Consider the following 21042-nt stretch of genomic DNA (forward strand, 5'->3'; position numbering starts at 1 on the left):
CTAACACTGCCAATTGTGCCAGTATGACGACCGGCCAAGCCGGAGGCACCGCTGACAGCCGGATTCGATACCAGTGTCTCTGCGGTATTAGACAGGCGCTTAGTCCGCTGTGCTACCCGGCCGCCCCATTCAGCACCTTCTTGAAATCAAGTGTACTAAAAGTCTAAGCAAATGAATAAAGGGTAGATGATTTACAGGGGGGTTTGTAGATACAGTACTGAATTTTACCATCCGGACACATGCAATTTTAAATATGAATATAGAATATCAGGCCTATAAATTACCTTAATATGGCCAAGTCATACATCTATGGATCGGGCCAAATCTCCTCTTGCCAATGGAAGAGTTACTGCTGCTACTACTAGGTGCCCGTTACAGGGCAGGAAAGACTGTGAATGAAATCTAGTGTAGGTACAGTTACTTTTGTATAATGTCCATAGCTCCGCCATTTTTCACCACATTGCGATGCGTTTTTTGGTAGACGTTCACAGAAAAGTAAAGAAACAATATACGTTGTATTTTATGGCAATAACGTTCAGGTTTGTTCGACCCATGAGATATAATCACGAAAATAACGTCAATATTTTTTCACGTCAGCCGGCTGCAGCTTTGACAGTGGCTGGTGTGAGCTGGGTAGTGTAGTTTTATGAAATTGCGATGTCCATTGAAAGCCCTGGGTATCATCTTTCTTAGGACTACAATGATTTCATGACGGCATAATTTCCTCACGTCTAAATCATCCGGTTTCAAATGTAATGCTGAAAATATACACTTTGACTGCTGTTTTGAGTTTACTCTTGGCTACATTTGAAAAAGAAACGCAACATTAATTAATACGGACTGTATTGATCTATTTATGACGTGAAATAAATCTTGGTTTATTTACTGGGCTGATCGGGCTTAAGGGGTTAAATCTGTCTGTCTGTGTGTGTATGTGTGTTAGGTAAGAGTCCATGTCGGCAGTTCACGGCGGTGATCCATGTGGTGACTCCTCTCCAGGCCCAGATCTCCCCCGTCATCAAGCTCATCATTGCGGTAGCAAAGTCCAAGTTCTGTGCACAGGTGAGATCTGGTGGGCGGAGTCTCATCTGTAACACAGTTCAGATATGGTGGGTGGAGTCTGATTGTCAGGACAGGTGAGACCTGGTAGGTGGCGTCTGATCTTCAGGACAGGTGAGATCCGGTGGGCGGAGTCTGATCTTCAGGAGAGGTGAGATCTGGTGGGTGGAGTCTGATCTTCAGGACAGGTGAGATCCGGTGGGTGGAGTCTGATCTTAGGGACAGGTGAGATCTGCTGATGACTGAAGGTTCCACACCCACTGTTATCACCCTAGCTAATTAAATGACCATACTGTACCATCATAATTTTGACTTCTGGTCATTATCAGATATTGTCTTTAAATAATTTTGTGAGCATAGGTGTATAAAGTGTATGTTTTGGTAGATCTCAGCCTACCTTTCACACTGCCACTGATGTTGAAAAGGGGTGAAAATATACTGAAACTTGAAAGTAGCTAGGTATAGGCATAGGTGTCATTTACAATGGGAAGATGTCCCCACCACATTTTTAAATGGTACATTTTGTCCCACCACATTTTAAGTATAATGTGTTAAAAATATCCTAGATGTGTACACAGAAATGCAATGAATGTAATGCTTTGAGAAAGGTTTATTTACACAATCAGAGAACATACTTATTAAGAAATGTACCAAGAACGAATATACAAGTGTTGATATTGTCCTGAAGGTTGTATAAATCCTGTATGTACAGTATGTGCAATTGTGCACAGACATTGGGGGGCAGGTTCTCAACCAAAGAGAAAGGGCACCTCAAAGGTGCATGTTTTTTACTATACTGTCTGGTAGGGATGAGCCCGAATCTGAATTCGGGAAAGCACAAATAATGAAATGGACACAAATATTACACAGATTTTAATATTATTATTCAGGGGGAAAATATGTACTATGTTATGAGCTCCATTGACGCAGTGTGCTCCACCTAAGCGCTCCGTTTGCTGTCAAAAACCTGTAGGACCTGTATGACTGCCCTGTTTCTTCGTTTGGACCCACTCAGTGATGCAGTCGTAATATGGGAACTGCCCAAACGCTCCCGCGCACGCGCATACATGTTCCCTCAGTTGCGCACAGAACAGATGATTATTATGCATAACAATGTTTTAAATGTAATTGTAGTTACAATTTCTTTAATTGAATTAACTTAAACTAGAAAAGTAAATACAAACTAAATTAACAATGTAACTTAGAGTTAGTTTACAGAAGGACAGTTTCCTTCAGACTGAAGCACAACTTGTCTCATCCTTCCAGTCGGGACCACAGATCAAGCAACCCCCCACCAATTGGTAGCCTACAGGGCCGCCTGGGAGAAATGCGAGGCCCTTTGCGAGATTTAAACGCGAGCCCCCCCCCCCCCCTAAAAGGTAAAAAAAAATATATATATGTATATATATATATATATATTTTTTTTTCATAGAGTCAACATATTCTTAAATAATAGCGCTGCCCGAGGCTGGGCATGATACAGTCAACATATAGCAAGAGAGAGAGCGAGAGAGCGAGAGAGAGCTCCCGTTCTACAGTCAATATACAGTGTTATCGCTGCACAGACCCGACAATGCCCCTGACCCTCCAACAGAGCAAGGCCAGAGAGAGAGAGAGAGAGAGAGAGAGAGAGAGAGAGAGAGAGAGAGAGAGAGAGAGAGAGAGAGAGAGAGAGAGAGAGAGAGAGAGAGAGAGAGAGAGAGAGAGAGAGAGAGAGAGACATTGGAAAGAAACAACCCAAAACCAGAGCAAATTGAAATGCTATTTGGCCCTAAACAGAGAGTATACAGTGGCAGAATACCTGAGCACTGTGACTGATCCAAAACTAAGAAGATCCTTGACTAGGTACAGACTCAGCGAGCACAGCCTAGCCATCGAGAAAGGCCGCCATAGGCAGACCTGGCTCCCAAGCAAAGACAGACTATGCACCCACTGCACACAAGATGAGGTGGAAACCGAGCTCCACTTCTTAACAACCTGCCCACTATACCAAGACATCAGAGACATATACTTCCCACAAATTGCAAACACCCAAAGAGACTTTGAAAACATGGACAATAACTCAAAACTCCCATACCTACTGGGAGAAATACAAGAATGTGAAATAAAGCCCATTTGAATTGAAGAGAGAGAGATAGATAGAGCATGTCTGTGTGTTAGAAAGAGAGAGAGAGAGAGAGAGAGAGAGAGAGAGAGAGAGAGAGAGAGAGAGAGAGAGAGAGAGAGAGAGAGAGAGAGAGAGAGAGAGAGAGAGAGAGAGCATGTGTGTTTGTGTGTTAGAGAGAGAGAGCATGTCTGTGTGTCAGTGTGTGTGTGTGTGTGTGTTAGAGAGAGGGCATGTATGTGTGTGTGTTAGAGCAGTGGTTCCCAATCCTCTCCTCGAAGCACCCCAGCCGTTCCATGTATTTGTTAAATTCCACCACCAGCACACCTGATTCAACTAATAAAGGGCTTGTTAAGTTGAATCAGGTGTGCTGGTGGTGGAATTTAACAAATACAAGGAACGGCTGGGGTGCTTCGAGGAGAGGATTGGGAAGCACTGTGTTTTAGAGAGAGAGAGAGAGAAAGACAGAAAGAAACTCCAGTCAGAATCCTTTAAGGTTAATGTTGGGGTGAAGCAGGGCTGTGTCTTGGCTCCGGTGCTCTTTAATCTCCTCCTCTCTGCCGTCACCTGCCTCTTCCGCCGAGCCATGGGACATGAAGACGGTGTCCATGTGGAATACCGCCTTGATGGTAGCCTCTTCAACATCCGCCGGCTCCAGGCACACACAAAGACAAAATCCTGCCAAGTATGTGAGCTACAGTACGCTGATGACTGTGCCATCTTAGCTCACAGTCCAGAGTCTATGCAGCATGCTCTCGACACCATATCCAGCCTGTACCAATCCTTCGGTCTCCAGGTCAACATACAAAAAACCGAAGTCATGTCCCAACTCACTTCCCGAACCTCTACACCTCCCAGTTTTCACATAAACGGTGTTCCACTCAAAACAGTGGATCATTTCACCTACCTCGGCTCCACTCTGTCCTCATGCTGCTCCCTTGACGCGGAGATACACACACGTATCAATAAAGCGGCATCATCCTTTGGACGCCTACGCAGCAGGGTTTTTGAAAACCGAAACCTGAAGATCAGCACCAAGGTTGCCGTTTACAACGCAGTATGTCTCTCCACTCTGCTCTATGGAGCAGAATCCTGGACCCCATACCGCCGGCACATCACCAACTTGGACGCTTTCCACATCCGTTGCCTCCAAAGGATCCTCGGCCTGACCTGGGAAGATCGAGTCCCCCACACAGACATCCTCAACAACACCAACTCAATCTGTATGGCCGCAGCTGTGGCCAAAAAAACATCTTCGTTGGATAGGGCACACCATACGTATGCCTGACCACCGCCTGCCCCGCCAAGTCCTCTATGGCCAACTGAGAGGAGCAAAGCGGGCTGCTGGAGGCCAAAAGAGACGCTTTAAGGACTACACCAGGGACCTCCTAAAGTGTGCAAACATCACGCAGCTTGAAACTCTGGCACTCGACAGATCAGCCTGGCAAGTCACTTGTGCCACTGCAGTTTCCCAAATACACCAAACGAACCAAGACCGAAGATCTGAGAGGCGCACGCAACGACACCAGCGGGCGGCTGGCATCCCCCAGGTATCTGGCATCCCTTGCGCCATCTGTGGACGGGTGTGCGGCTCAAGGATCGGACTCAACGCCCACGAGAAGTGGCACCAGCGGCAGTGTCGCTAACTCCCCTCCCCACCCCCCCCCTCTCCCCATCCCTGGAGCAAGCGTCATCATCGAACACGATGGACAGCTAAGAGAGTGTGTGTGTGTTAGAGAGAGGGCATGTATGTGTGTGTGTTAGAGCAGTGGTTCCCAATCCTCTCCTCGAAGCACCCCAGCCGTTCCATGTATTTGTTAAATTCCACCACCAGCACACCTGATTCAACTAATAAAGGGCTTGTTAAGTTGAATCAGGTGTGCTGGTGGTGGAATTTAACAAATACAAGGAACGGCTGGGGTGCTTCGAGGAGAGGATTGGGAAGCACTGTGTTTTAGAGAGAGAGAGAGAGAAAGACAGAAAGAGAGAGAGAGAGAGAGAGAGAGAGAGAGAGAGAGAGAGAGAGAGAGAGAGAGAGAGAGAGAGAGAGAGAGAGAGAGAGAGCTCAACGGCGGGAATAGAATAGGTTGCATGAACTCACCATAACGCAGTATCAATGGCAAAGTTGGAAGGAGACTTTCCGTGGAGATGAAAAGTACCAGTCCCTTGGGAGTCCTAGTTTATCTGACACACGTTAGCACTCGATAACTTAGCAATTAACTAAAGGCAGGGACGCGTAACTATCGTTAGCTAATGCTAGCTAGCGTTAGCTAACGCTAGCTAGCGCTAGCAACGCTAGCTAACTGGCGTTAGCTAACGCCTAGTTACGTGTCCCTGCCCTTAGCAAATTGCTACTACTAGCCGACATAGCTATAGCCTGACTGAAGGTTCTTCTAACATGCAACAACTTTCATCTTCAGTCCATCTGCCGAACATCCTCTTCGTCTTGGCCCACGGTGTAATTTCTTCTGATCAATGCTGCTTTTGAAAAGACATCCACTCGCTCCTCTGAATAGCGCTGAATAGATCCCTGTACCTCGTGGGTCCGGGAAGAGCCCGGAAACACTATTCTAAAATCTGTAGAGCAGCAGAGCCGCAGAAACCGGAACACTGCAGTCTGCAGAGCCGCAGAGGCAGGAACAAGTCAGACACATTCTACAAACGTGTCTAATGTGAAATATATAAGCATATAAGCAAAACTAGATTTTAGGTCTGTGGTGAAAAAGGGCATCACAAAAAAAAATTAAAAATAAAAAAAAGAAATAATAATAATAAATACATTTATTTATTTATTTATTTATTTTTTGTGTGTGAGGCCCCCCTTCCCGCGAGGCCCTGTGCGACCGCACTGCTCGCACACCCCCTGAGGCGGCCCTGTGCGCACGTGCATATCATTGCGCGCACTTCTGCCTCAGTGACCTACTACAACGGCGTGTAACCGCGTGTGTGCACGACTGCATGCCTGGACCCACTGAAATATCAGTAATTCTATTTTTAAAGTTGTGCGTCAAATGAGAGAAAGAAAAAGGCAGGCGTTTTCTTGAGTTTTCTCTCGTATCTTGGCCGTTCCATGTTGGGCAAGGTCTCCCCTACATTATCAAAAGCCTAGAAAGAGCTTTAACCTCTTAAGCCCGAGCGGGCCGGTGTTGGACCGCAAATGACATCACGCCATAAATCCATCTCTACAGAATGTATGAATTAATGTTGCGTTTCTTTTTCAAATGTAGCCAAGAGTAAAGAACCCTGTAAAAACAGCAGTCAACGTGTATTTGAGCAATACGTTTGTTTACCAAGTGTTATAAGTGAAATATGAGTTATATAAATCTAGTCGGAAAAAGGTGAATATTGGTGCTATGAAATGCGCCCCATCATTTTGTTTGTAGTCCTATGAGGAGAGGAGACCCAGGGCTTTTTATGGGCTTTGTAATTTCGAAAAACTACACTACCCAGCTCAAGCCAGCCCCTGACAATCATCTGACTTGTGGATTTACTTTTTTATTTATCTTATTTTTTGGGATTATCTCCCACAAACCTGAATGTTATTGCATAAATTAGAACGCAGTTCGTTTCTCTACCTTTCTGTGAAAAAAAACTGCGTTGCAATCTGGTGAAAAATGGCGGAGAAATGTACATTATAAACAAGTAACTGTACTTACAGTAGATTTCATTCACGGTTTTTGCTGCACGCCTGGTGATACTAAATCCAGATTGAACTCTGCCATTGGAAAGGGGAGATTTGGCCCGATCCATAGATGTGCGACTTCAATATGGTAATTTATAGGCCTGATATTCTATATTCTATGATCATATTTCAAATTGCATGTGTCCGGATGGTATAATTCAGTACTGTATCTACAAAACCTTCTGTTTAATCATCTTCCCTTTATTCATTTGATTAGATTTTTTGTACACGTGCTGAATGAGCTCAGTGGCAGTTTTTCATGTCTGGTCATTTTTAGCATGATGATCACTGTCAAAGATTAAAAAAAATTCTAATACATTTTTCTTATTGATATTCTCCTTTGGTTCATTACAGTTTACTCAAGCCTAGTAACAGACACAATCTTTCTGACACTGGGAATACATTCCCCGAGATCCATAGATGTTCCTAGATACCAAGAACATGCAAATGTACTAGAAGTGGAGCAATCTTCCATTTACTTAGGTATTGTGACGAGCCTGGTGGTGTTCAGACTCGTTACGGTTATAAAAAAAAATTATAATTCAACTGTCCACACAAGTGCAATATCAATCAATACGGATATTTATTGATTAAGGTAGAATATAGTCCGATGGGCAAATAGAATGGTCGTAATACAGTCCAATGTCCAAAACACAAAAACAGGCTCTTGTACAAAAAAAAGGATTGTTCAATACTCAGAGTAGTCTTCCGGTCCAGGGTCAGTACACAAGCCAGTCTAGGGTCCAGTACACAATGAACACCTTCTCACCTTCACCTCTCCTCTCACTACCTCTCACCTCACAAAACTCCGTTACCAACAATCTCGTTCTCTACGTACTCAGCTCCAACCTCACCTCCTCTCAATGATACTCTATCTGTCCTAGTGTTTTATGGTATGTGTGTCTGGTGTGTGTGCGTGTGGGATGTGGTCTAATGATGCACAGGTGTGTTCTATCAGTCCTAATCAGCTACCTAATTGCTTCCACTCCTCCCGTGGCAGTAGTATCGTCCATCCTTCACATAGCCATGGGATGGGGGGTGATATCTGCCACAGTATGTACAACTGCTTGTAGTAGAAAGTAGTTTGAGAAAGTAAAATGGTGCTGTGATATTCTCTCTCTTTGTCCTGCGCCTAGCAAGTCAAACTACTTTCAAGTCTCATGGAGTATTTTTCACCCCTTTTCATCATCAATGGCAGCGTGAATTGCGTTTAGTATGATATCAGCTAAAACACACACTGTATACACCTACCAACACAGCATCAGTTAAAGACAGGGGCGACCTCCAGAAGTCAGAGAAGTCAGAATTAGACGTTATGACCTTTAACATAAATCAAGTTTAGCCACCTCAATGTGGGTAAAGACTAATCCAATCTTTAACAGTATAATCTGTTATGGTATCAAACAGCGACCTCTATAGGCAAAAGAGCCTATAGCTATAATATGGTATATATATTGTAACTGAGGGGTACAATTCCCTGACTGTATGGTTAGATATGATACTTACTACCACTACCTCTTGTACTTTAGACTCTGGCCACCCAGTACTAGGTATGAATATGTTGAACACTCCCACCTGATAAACGGATCCAACACAAATGTACCAAATCGAAAGTTTGAGTTTTAATACATAGCAAAAGGTATGTACAACGATCACTTAATTACATTTATGATTTGAAATAGTATGCACTTTTATGGCAAATGAGTATTCGTAGGTAGATCAATATCGAATGTCCAATCTCTGATTGCGCAGGAAGCAAATATACAACCTGGAATATTTAGGGAACAATAGCGATGATACTTGAATGATTATATAGCTGGATACACTAGGGGAAGGTTCCGACTGCTTGTAGGACAGCTGGAGGGGGGGGGGGGGGGTTAGAGAGTCACTGGCTGGATCCCGTCTGGCCGAGGGTATCTTGGGAGAGTCCACAGTTGTGCGACACGGTGCCCAACGATCCTCGATCCACAGATGAATGCAGTTGGACCCTCTGTGGCCGGCGTCCTCCGGTCCACGACGGAGAGACGTGAGGCGACCTCACTGTGCAGAGCGCCGTCTCACCTGTCGTCCTCTCCGGGGGGGGTATTTCCAACACACCGCAGTGTTGGCCTTTATCCATAGAATAAGTACTCAAAGCATAATCCAAGCCGGGGAAGGCTAGCCGTCGTCGGTAGAATAATCCAATATACAGGTCCACTCGCTCTTTGGCCTGGAGCTCCTCGGGTGCAGCTTCACGTGGGGTCAACCACCCTGGATAAGCGTCCAGCTGATGCCCGAAACGATGGGGGTGCTGATTACTATAGAACTCTTACCGCACGAGGCACTATATATGAATAGACTATTATTAGCTTAATAGAATACGTCCAACTCGACGATATAGTGCCAAATATGACTATTCAAATATTAATATACACGATGTCTCAATGCCGATACTGGGCCGAATTGGCCTTACTGCCCACACGTGGTTCGCGGGGAGGCTTTTGCGTCTGTCACTCTGTTGGAGGGTAAGGAACTGGACTAAAAGAAAGTTCTACTTTAATAGCGCAGTATATATACGCACTATGAATAAATAGTACCATTAGTGGTGCGGTAGACATATTCCTACGCGGAACTAGGACTTGTCCATACATGTTGAGCGGTACGATTGAACCTGGTCTGAGGGGTATGGCGACCTGGCACCAAGGTCTCGTCCAATGGTAGAATGGAGACTATTATGGGATGTTCAGTAGACTAGAAGGGATATTCAATGCATATTGTACAAGGAATATACAAGGGATATCAGGGGATATACAAATACAATTAAATATATATATATATAAATAAATATATATATTCGGTTTAATCTGATCCTTCAGAACATATATATTATATCATATATATATATACTTTATGGTATAATATATATATATATATATATATATATATATATATATATATATATATATATATATATATATATATATATATATATATATATATATATATATATATATATATATATATATATATATATATATATATATATATATATATTAGGGCTGTCAATCAATTAAAATATGTAATCAGGATTAATTGCAGATAGTCATAGTTATTCAAATATTAATAGACAGATATGCTTGCTTTATGCACATTTATGTTTATTAACCAAAATGACAAATATTGTCTGGGAAAACAAAGGTACTGCATTTAGCATAAAATGCTGCAAATAATAATAACGTCCAATGGCCATATTGACCTGCTTCGTGTCACGAAAACCTCCACTTCTACTATGTGGAATCAAAACAATCACAAATCTAACTGAATGGAGTCCAATGTTAGTCTCTTGCCACCTTTTACAGACTAATATATTTTTGTACAGTAAAACGAAAGGTTATCCTATAACCTAGTTATATGAATACTGGCTGAGCGTCTCGCTCTTCGCCATTATGAGATATCTCTTATCTCCTAGCACCTACTGTGCTCACGAACAAACAATTGCACTCACATGCACGTGACCAGGCCATGCCCCCGCGGTCTACTATATGACGCCGGACATGGTCACACTCCACCTTCCTCAGAAGGGGCCCGGGGAGGACCAGAAGGCCGCAGCACCGATGTCCTCCACCGAGGCCCCCCCTAACAGGGCAGCAGCCCGAGGGGGGACCTGTCCAGCCAACGTGCAGCAAAAGGCAACGCCCCCACACAACCAATGTGACAGGTGCTGCTTGGACAGCGCCTCACCCGTGCAAGGGCCACCGTAACAAACAAACAGTTGAACGGAAGCCCTGAGAGCCAGAGTCCTGAGGTAAACCCCCAGTGCACGGACAGGACACGACAGGTGAAGGCCCGCCTCCAACTCACCAACGTGAGGAGGCGGACGAACGCCTGAACCACAATATCCCTGGCGCGAAAGAGCTCCGGATATCCTTTGGCACGAAGACTGGATTAGGCCTCAGAGTCGCACCGCTATCGGCCGAATAGACAGGCACTCAGGCCGCACCGAGAGAGCACACAGCTCACCCCCCGCGTTTAGTGGAGGTGATGGCCAAAAAGAATGCTGTCTTCAAAGACAGCAGATCCAATGGCGCCTGCTCAAGAGGCTCAAACGGGGCCTCCGACAACCGGCCCAGGAGGTCCCACTCGGAGACAGAGAACGTTCCACAGGCTTGAGATGCCGAGCGCCAAGCAGGAATGTTCCACGAGAGGGTGGCTGAACAATGTTCCGCCCCCACACTCGACCATCATACGCCACTCCCCAGCGTAAGCCGCGGTAGAGGACGGAGCGTGCGCATACCGGATAGCGTTAACCACAGAATAGTCAAGACGCATCCCCACCAGATTCACACTGTCAGCAGCCAAGCCTAGAGGCTGCCCCAGAACAGGAGGCAGAACAGAGTTCCGCGTGCCTGAGAGAGGGCCCGCGGTGACCACAGAACAGGCCACGGCGGGGCCACCAAGAGCTGAATCAGGGCCGGGGACCACACAGCTGAGCCCCGGCCCGGCGCGACCAGGACCAAGTCCCGCGCTCCCGACGTACCCGCCCCAACAGCTGAGCTATCAGGTGTAAGGGGGGGAATGCGTACAGAATCCCGGACGGCCACGGAATCGGTCCCAGACCTGCCCGACTATGTCTGGACGTAGTCCCCACTCGTCAGGGTGAAGACCGCCCCGCGACATCACACCTGCACCCACATTCTCCCTGCCGGGGATGTGGAGAGCCCTCAGGCAGAGCAGATGGAGAACGCCCATAGCCAGAGCCCGACCGCCGCCCGGTGAAGACGGGGGGAGCGCACTCCTCCCTGTCTGACAATATACAACACTGACATCGTGTTGTCCGTCCTGACCAAAACATGCTTGCCCACCACAAGGTGGTCGAGCCGTTTGAGGACCAGAAGGACTGCCTTCAATTCCAACACATTGAATGTAGCGCAGACCGGGCAACATGGTCTTGCCAGCTGCCCCCTGCTGCGTTGGCCCGACACGTCCCCCCCATCCCATGAGGGAGGCGTCGGTGAAGACCGTGACATGTGACAGCCTGCTGCCCACGGGGACCCCACAGGTGAGGGCACCAGACCCTCCCCAGAAGACAAGGTCCACCAGTACTGACATGGGAACCTTCAGCCGCTTCCACATGTCTCACACCTGTCACAAACAGGTAATTTATGACAAATAGGGAGTCCACACGTGATTTAACAAAAAATTATTTATTTAAACATATCTAAACAAACAAAAGCATAAGGACATGAACAATGAAATGTTTTGTATTAGAATCAGTGGTGAGTGCAGTGTGTGGATGAGTGAGTAAGTATGCTGTGGTGTGTGTTTGGTGTAAGTATCAGTGCTATAATATGTCAAAGGATGCAGCTTGGGTGTTGGTAAAACCTGTGCCTGGGAGTGGAGAAAGCAGACAGAGAGGGAATTAGACAGAGACACATATATTCAGGTGCAGGCAGCTCTGCACTGCACAGGTGAGTCTCATACAGTTAAGGAGCCACCCACTCCACCATGCTTCCTGGTGAGTCAACAGATTCTCCATTAGCAGGTAGGGTGGGGGTCGTCACACCCTCCCCCTAAAGAAAAGGGTTCTTCCCTATTAACAAATTACATTTTTATTTATAAGTGACTAACCAAACTAAATCAATACATAAACTCAAGTAACACAATATTGTGTCCCCTATATTCAAATCAAAATAAACATTGTTTTACCCTTCACCCATTCCCCTCACCATCCTGCCTCCGCTCTCAGCAACATAGGGCCCTAAGAAGCTATTTAAGAGAGCCTGCGACAGTAGGGATTGGGGAACAGATAGAGAGAGGCAAAACAAAGTATCCTCATGGGACCAACTTAGGGTATGCGGGATAATGCGTGCGCAATCACATTCTGAGACCCTTTAATGTGACGAATGTCCAAAGAATAGGGCTGTAAAAACAAAGCCCACCTCATCAACCTCTGGTTGGGATTTTGGAGGGACTTTAAAAAGGTCAAAGGATTATGATCCGTGTACGCCACCAGGGGAGTCAACCCTGACCCCAGATACACGTCAAAATGTTGGAGTGCCCAAATCAGTAATAACGCCTCCTTCTCGATAACTGAGTAGTTAAGTTGGTAGGTGTTCAACTTCCTTGAGAAGAAGGCCACCGATTTATCCACCCCATACACATCCACCTGCAGGAGGACTGCCCCTGCCCCCACGTTGGAGGCATCCACCTGTAATGAAAAGGAGTCATTTAAACGTGGAGCAGTTAACACAGGTTCAGAGCACAATAGGGCCTTCACATTTTCAAATGCCACTTGGCATCTGCCTGACCAGACATACTTGGAGTCCTTCCTCAACAAGTTAGTCAACGGCTCTACTACGGATGAGAAGTTGCGACAAAAACTCCAATAATAACCCACCAAACCCAGAAAACGCATCAAATCCTTTTTTGTCGTTGGAGGGGGATAATTTACAATAGCCACAACTTTATCCTGAACCATGCGCACGCTGCCCTGACCGACCACCTTTCCTAAATAGGTGACAGTGGCTCTTGCAAATTCACATTTGGCCAAGTTAATAGTCAACCGTGCCCAGACCAATTTTTTGAATAGTGCCCGGATACGCTGAAGGTGTTCAGACCATGTGTCGCTGTAGATCACCACATCATCCAGGTAGACGGCACACCAGTGGCGGCTCGTGAATTCTTCACGGGGGGGCGGAATTAATTAGTATCCCCCTCTATCTCTCCTTCTCTCTTTTTCTCTCTCTCACACACAGCGCGACGTGGAATCGATTCGTTACACAATCAGACCTAGTATGTGTAGTAGTATATACCAAGAATAACTTCAGTATGAGTACAGGGCTGTACACATATTTTGCATATTGTTAAACGAGCCAAGGCTAGCTATTAAACTATCGATATGAATCGAAAACGGGGGACCCTGATGTAAACAAGAGAAACGTCTTTCTCTGGTCTGCATCACCTTAACAATTGTGTGTATTGAGCCGTACTGTATTGTACCCATCCATTCTGCAATCTGTTAATAAAGTTTTCATTCATTCATTCATTCAAACATAGACGATATTGAACAAGCCATAATCCACGTATTTTCAATCCAAACGAAACTCCACTCCAGAGAGAGAGAGAGAGAGAGAGAGAGAGAGAGAGAGAGAGAGGGAGAGAGAGAGAGCGTTAGTTAGTTAGTTAGTTAGTTAGTTAGTTAGTTAGTTAGTTAGTTAGTTAGTTAGTTAGTTAGTTAGTTAGTTAGTTAGTTAGTTAGTTTAGCATTAGCTGAGTGGCTAACAGCGGCTAACGTTAGCTGAGTGGCTAAGAGAGAGAGAGAGAGAGAGAGAGAGAGAATTAACTCACTTTGTTTAATTGAAACGTGGTCAAGCCGGAGGGCTTGATAAAGTGTATGTCCACTGACTGTCCCCCAGACTGTTGTCGATGTATATCCACTGCCCACTGTCCAGACTCGAGACTGCATCACAACACACAGCATCGAACATCCTGCAAACTACCTGGCGTTCTATCGTCCACTTTTAAGCAAAACCGAGAAATGCGGCTACGGAAAAGTACTGTCGTCGCCGCGTCGGCCAATCAGAGAGCGTCTACGAGAAATGCGGCTACGGAAATTATAGACGCCTCTTGCTTAGACCGCTTCAAAACGCGCCCGTGTTCCATCATAATACATCATATTTCAACGCACAGCGCGTTACGCACTGATTGGCTGCGACGGATACAGCGATGAAACAGTGCACGGCGTGCACGCGCACTCAAATCGCTATTGCGTCTAGCCCGAAAGAAATGCGGCGAGGAGAAATGCGGCTACGGTAACGGAACGTATTCTCTATCAGACAGTGAGTCACTTCCTATTCAGGAAAACGATTATATATATTTGATATATTAACGTTATATTGTGCATTGGAAACACAAACATACTTAAAATGAGTAAATATTATTCATTTTAAACATGTTTATATTATTTATAGGGCTATAAAACAAAAAAACAAAAAAAATATTTCTTATTCTTCTCTCTTTTAACCAGGGTTACCCAGGGGGGTCGGCGCCCGAGCGCCCCTAGTGGCCAGCCGCCACTGCGGCACACCCATCCAGACCAGCCACTACTTTGTTCATAAGGCGCTGGAAAGTAGCGGGGGCGTTTCGAAGACCAAACGGCATAACTAAGTATTTGTACAACCCAGAGGCAGTGATAAAAGCGCAAACCTCCTGGCCACGCTTAGACAGCGGGACTTGCCAATAACCTTTTAAAAGGTCAAACTTACTCACGTAAGTAGCCGATCCCACCTGATCTACACAGTCTTCCATGCGGGGAAGAGGAAACACATCTGGTTTGGTAATGTTATTCACTTTACGAAAGTCAGTACACGGTCTATAGGTTCCGTCGGGTTTACCGACCAACAGGCAAGGCGACGCCCAATTGACGAACATGATTCGGCAATTTGGTTGTCCAACATATACTGAACCTCATTGTCCAAATGCTTGCGTTTCTCGGGTGAGACACGATAGAAGCGCTGCTTTATTGGGGCTGCCTCTCCCACATCCACATCATGTTCAATTGGATGTGTGCGTGAGGGTACATCTGAAAATAAAGCAGGATAACGGTTAATCAGAGCTATTAACTCAACACGCTTCGAGTCATCCAAATCTGCCAAAATTACATCACAACTTTCCCAATGACTCAGAATTTTTCAACCGCCCTTGCAACACCACATCCGGGTTTACTCCTTCCTCAGGGCCGGCTACTGGAGAGGTGGACCTGTGCACTGTAGTGGTACAAAGAGAAACCTTCTCAGTCTCCCCATTATTCTCCCCCCCATCAGGATGGCCAGAGTAGTAGGGTTTCAAAAGGTTCACATGACATACCCTATTTGCCCTCCTGCCTTTGGCAATAACATAATTCAGGTCAGTCACCTGCCGCACAACAGTGTAAGGGCCTGTGAACTTCGCCTGAAAGGGAGACGTTACTACCGGCTGTAAAAGCAAAACTTGATCGCCAGCCTTAAACTGCCTAAGCTCAGTGCAACGATCATAAAGGGACTTCATTTTTCCCTGAGACCTCCCCAACTTCTCCTTCGCACACTCAACAGACAAAAACAACCTGCGTCTGAAACCATTGACATAATCAACCAATTTCCGAGGGGGTTCTGTCATGTCCCAGCTGTCTTTCAACACAGCCATGGGACCACGGACTTTGTAACCAAAAACCAGGTCATTAGGGCTAAACCCCGTGCTCTCCTGGACTACCTCCCTGGAGGCCAATAGAAGCCAGGGCAGCCCCTCCTCCCAGTCACCCCCTAACTCCACACAATAGGAGCGCAGCAACGACTTCAATGTTTGATGAAAATGCTCTAACGCTCCCTGAGACTGGGCATGATACGCTGACGCTTTGTTGTGCCTGATGTGCAGTTGCCGGAGAACTGCCGCAAACATGTGTGAGGTGAAATTGGAACCCTGATCACTCTGAATGATCCTGGGTACCCCGAACACAGAAATTAACTGTGTCAGCGCCTTAATAACAGACTTCGTCGTTATTGACCTAAGCGGAAACGCTGCCGGGTATCTGGTCACCTGACACATTACCGTAAGCAAATACAAATGTCCCTGTTTGGAACGCGGCAATGGTCCAACACAGTCAATAATCAAATGTTCAAATGGCTGATCAACAGCAGGAATAGGAGAGAGCGTAGTCGGTGTGATGGTCTGACTCGGCTTCCCAGTTAACTGACACGTGTGACACGTTTTGATATATGCGGAAATATCACGTTTTAAACGGGGCCAAAAACAGTGTATCAGCGCATGGTCATACGCTTTCCTCACTCCCTGATGCCCTGTCACATTGTCATGACAGGTCTGCAACACCAATGGACGAAACTTGCATGGTACCACAAACTGAAAAATGGGGTCACCCACGAAAGCATCCTCATGCGGTATCCACTTCCGAAACAATAAACCGTCATGAAGACAGTATCCCTGCGCCAAGCTACCTATGTCTTCAAACGGCACGGCTTTCTCAAACAGCTCTCGTAAAGCTGGATCATTCACCTGTTCTGCAACCAAATCAGCCTTCAACATGGACTGGAGTTACTCAGGCAGAATCAAACCCACATGAACCTATTCAACACCTGTCGCCTGGGTAGCACCCGGTGTGTCACCCGCCGCTGTCATGGCACGTGTAACTGCACAGGCTGGATACACAATGACATCAGATGAAGTGTCTAACAAAGTTGGACTAGGTGACTTTTGGGTGACTACATTTGGGAGAGGCCCATCGGCCCACACTCGTACCCCGGCCAGATTGTTACCCAAAATGATGTCCACTCCATCAACAGGCAACTCAGCACGCACACCTATCTGCACATCACCATTCCCCAAACCTGAAACAAGATAAATGTTATGCACAGGACATGGGAACACAGACATCCCCATCCCTCGAATCAAGATAACATCCCCTGTGTCAGAATCAATTGAAAAGGGCAACACCGACTCACGCACAAACTAATCGATTGAGCCAGTGTCCCGCAGTATCTTGACCGGCACCCTAACGTCACTGCCCTGTAAAGACACAAAACCATCAGAAAGAAACGCACCATATTCTTCCAGGCACGTCTGTCCTATGGTCTTAGCAGACGGTACCGATGGTGACACCATCCTTTGGGTGAGGGAATTGGCCAGCAGAGCAGGTTTTTCTTGTGCCTTAAACCCACCCCTCGAGCCAAGAAGTGGGCACTCATCCTTCCCATGTCCAGAACGTTTACAGTAGTTACATGTTTTGACAGACGCCGGTGGCTGTCTATACCGTGTCAGATGCAGGTGGCTGTCTATACCGTGTGTCAGATGCAGGTGGCTGTCTATACCGTGTGTCATAATCACCCCTTTTCTCTGATCCCATCTTTGGACGAGGAGAAAAATGTTCTCTGCTATGAGCCTTCTCTATAGCTAAACCACGAAGTTACCCTTGTGAATCAATACATACTCATCTGCCAACGCTGCTGCCTCCCCCGGCATCACTGCTCCCTGCTGTGTAATGTAAGTTGCCACATTTACAGGAACAGAGTTTTTAAACTGTTCTAATACCAGCAGATCAGAGAGTTGTTCAAAGGTATCGACACCAGACGCTACACACCAACGGGTAAACTGGGTACTCAAATCCAGTGAAAATTCAAGATGAGACTGTTTGTCCCTTTTCTTCCACGTACGGAACCGCTGTCTGTACGCCTTAGGTACAAGTTCGTACACCTTAAGCACTGTCGACTTCACCCGTACATAAACTTTACAGTCCGCAACCTCAATGCAGAGTATGCTTCCTGGGCTCTACCAGTGAGAACACACTGCAACATCATAAAACTATCCTCACTACTCCAGTGCCTTGCATCTGCCAAACGTTCCAACAATGAAAAAAAAACATCTGGGTCCTTTTCATTAAACTGAGGAAGCAAACGCAGTTTTTATTTTTTTTTTACTTTATTTTTTTAGCGTTTATCGCTTTTCTGGTCAAGCATGACCGACAGATACAGGGTGAAACGGGATATAGAGCAGGGGAAGACATTCTGGCAAATGGCGGCGGGTCCGGGAATCGAACTCGGAGTCCACCAGATCCGTGACGCAGCACGGTTTCCCCCGACGCAGAAATAGCGCCGAGATATGCAGTGAGCTACTGGAGCCCCCCCTGCAAACGCAGTTCACGTAAAACGTCAAATTTACCCCCCTGAGACGGATCCCCAGTACCATCAGTAACATCGCAACGGAGCCACTTTCCCACCCCGACCAAATCTAGCTTTCTATTCTGCACCTCTACTTTGGCAAGCTCAGTCTTTTGCCTAAGTTCCTCCAAAGCAAACTCCTGTCTGTGCTTACTATTCTGCTTAAGTTCTTCCAAAGCCAACTCTTGATGCTGCTGCAGTAACAGAAGTTCCTTCTGCTGCTCAAAACTGAGAGGCGGTACCCCAGCTGGCTTGAGAACACCTTTCTCCACCAACTCTGCCTTCAAACTGGCCTTGACTGCCACTTTTGACAGTCTAACAGGAATCTCAATATCATACTTCTCAGTATCCCGGACGAGCCCCCAATTTGTCACAAACAGGTAATTTATGACAAATAGGGAGTCCACACGTGATAACAATTTAACAAAAAAGTATTTATTTAAACCTATATAAACAAACAAAAGCATAAGGACATGTTTTGTATTAGAATCAGTGGTGAGTGCAGTGTGTGGATGAGTGAGTAAGTATGCTGTGGTGTGTGTTTGGTGTAAGTATCAGTGCTATAATATGTCAAAGGATGCAGCTTGGGTGTTGGTACAACCTGTGCCTGGGAGTGGAGAAAGCAGACAGAGAGGAAATTAGACAGAGACACATATATTCAGGTGCAGGCAGCTCTGCACTGCACAGGTGAGTCTCATACAGTTAACGAGCCACCCACTCCACCATGCTTCCTGGTGAGTCAACAGACTCTCCATTAGCAGGTAGGGTGGGGGTCGTCACACACCGGGTCCATTTCCATACTGGAAAAACCACCTCTGTATCCTCCTCATGAAGAGGAGGCCAAGAGGGACCCCAGCAGCAGGCGCATCACGGACAGCGCCGTAACCGTCCTAGGACGGAACCTCCCGAGCGCGCCGAGAACCAACCACTTGCCGCCGCTCCGAGAGGGATGCCCATATAGACCTTGAGCTTAGAAAAGGCCCAAGTACTCCACCCGTTGACTGGGAAGAGGAGCATTCTACTTCCAGTCTACAGCAAAACCCAGGCTGGTGAGACACCACCTGCCTGGTATGAGACCTGACGATCTACCCTGACCGGCCAAGAACGTCGTCCAGGGCAGAATACAATTCGTAACCCCCGACGACGCAGAGGCCCCAGCGCGGTCTCCACGCACTTGGTGAAGATGGGGGGAGCCAGAGAGTAGCCGAACGGCAGCCTCTGGTACCTGTACGCTAAACCCTGCAAAGGAAGCATAGGTAAGCCCTAGGATGGAAGATCGGGATGCAAATACGCATCCTACAGGTCTATGGAGGTGAACCAGTCCCCCACCTGACAGCGTCTAACAGGTGGGAGACGGTCAACATTCTGAACCTTCCATGGGACAGGTCCAGTATGGGTCTGACACCCCCCACCCCTGATTTCTCGGGCACCAGAGAATACCGGGAGGAAACGCCACGCATCGCGTCCTCCTTTGGGACCACGACGATGGCTTGCTTCGCCAACAGAGATTGGATCTCGTCGGCCAGAGCTGTCACTGCTGTTGACCCTGACAATAGGGTCTATACCAAACCTGAAAACGGTTGTGCAAACTGCAACACAAGTCCCCGCCTCAGCGTTCTCTCCATCCACCTCGACATATGGCACTGCTGTAGCCATATGTGATGATAATCCCAAGCGCACCCGCCGCCATTTGGCGCTGGTCCACCAGGAACCGTAGATAGGCGGCCCGGTCCCACCCGCTGTGCATTGCCAACACTGGACTCGCCAACCGCGCGAGCAGGGCGTCTCGTGGAGCTGGGATATCGCACCCTGACACTACCAACGAGGCAATCGCACCCAAGGGGGGACCCCGACAGAAAGGGCCGGTTTGATACAGGGGAAGCTGACATCACACTGGGTGACAAAAGCTCCCCCACTGAACACCTCCCCGGCATGGATTGCTGAGGAACTGTTCCACCGCTGGACATGCAAGGTGTGAGGTCCCCACACTGCCAGATAGGGTTGGTTCCTACACACCATAGCCCTGTAGTGATATTACTACCACCCAAATCACGTGCGCCTGACTGACCACCGCCGGTCTTCCGGCCGTGCGAGGCACTAACGTGATACCCGGCCTGGCGAGGGCGGGGCTGGGGGAACTCGCGCTGCGACCCCCTGGGCCTCGAGTTCCCCCGCTGACAACCTTCATCGTTGACAGACACAACACCAGGCTCACCAAACACAGACGCAGAACGTGTGGCATGGGAGCCGCTTGACAGCACAGCATTCTCACGGACAGACCCAGGCCTAGCCAGCAACTGGGTGTCAACCCATGTCCCCATGAGAAGCGAAAAGTGGGGCCGCTCGTGCTTCACTGAAGGCACGCGGCCCGCAGCTAAAGGGAACAAATCAGAGCCTGTATCCCGCTGGTGTTGGGGGGGGGAGTGACCGGAGAGCGAGCTAGACACAGCTAGACGGCAACGTTTTTTTAGGGCGTGCTCATCTAATGTAGCCGATCCCTCGGCCGCCAAGGCTGT

The 21042-nt window shown here is 47.1% G+C and overlaps 1 protein-coding gene across 1 annotated transcript in view; it reads left to right on the forward strand.

Annotated features, from left to right (window-relative positions):
• The window catches only part of LOC311227950 (exostosin-1), a gene marked incomplete at both ends in the record, with an annotated part of 687742 nt that overhangs the window by 492009 nt on the left and 174691 nt on the right, over positions 1–21042 (forward strand). The window contains one exon of the mRNA XM_084313822.1: positions 944–1062. Coding sequence (XP_084169948.1) covers positions 944–1062 — 119 coding nt within the window. The remainder of the gene's footprint in view (positions 1–943; positions 1063–21042) is intronic.

The sequence above is a fragment of the Notolepis coatsorum genome (assembly GCF_963971535.1).
Source record: "Notolepis coatsorum genome assembly, chromosome: 5".
NCBI lineage: Eukaryota > Metazoa > Chordata > Actinopteri > Aulopiformes > Paralepididae > Notolepis > Notolepis coatsorum.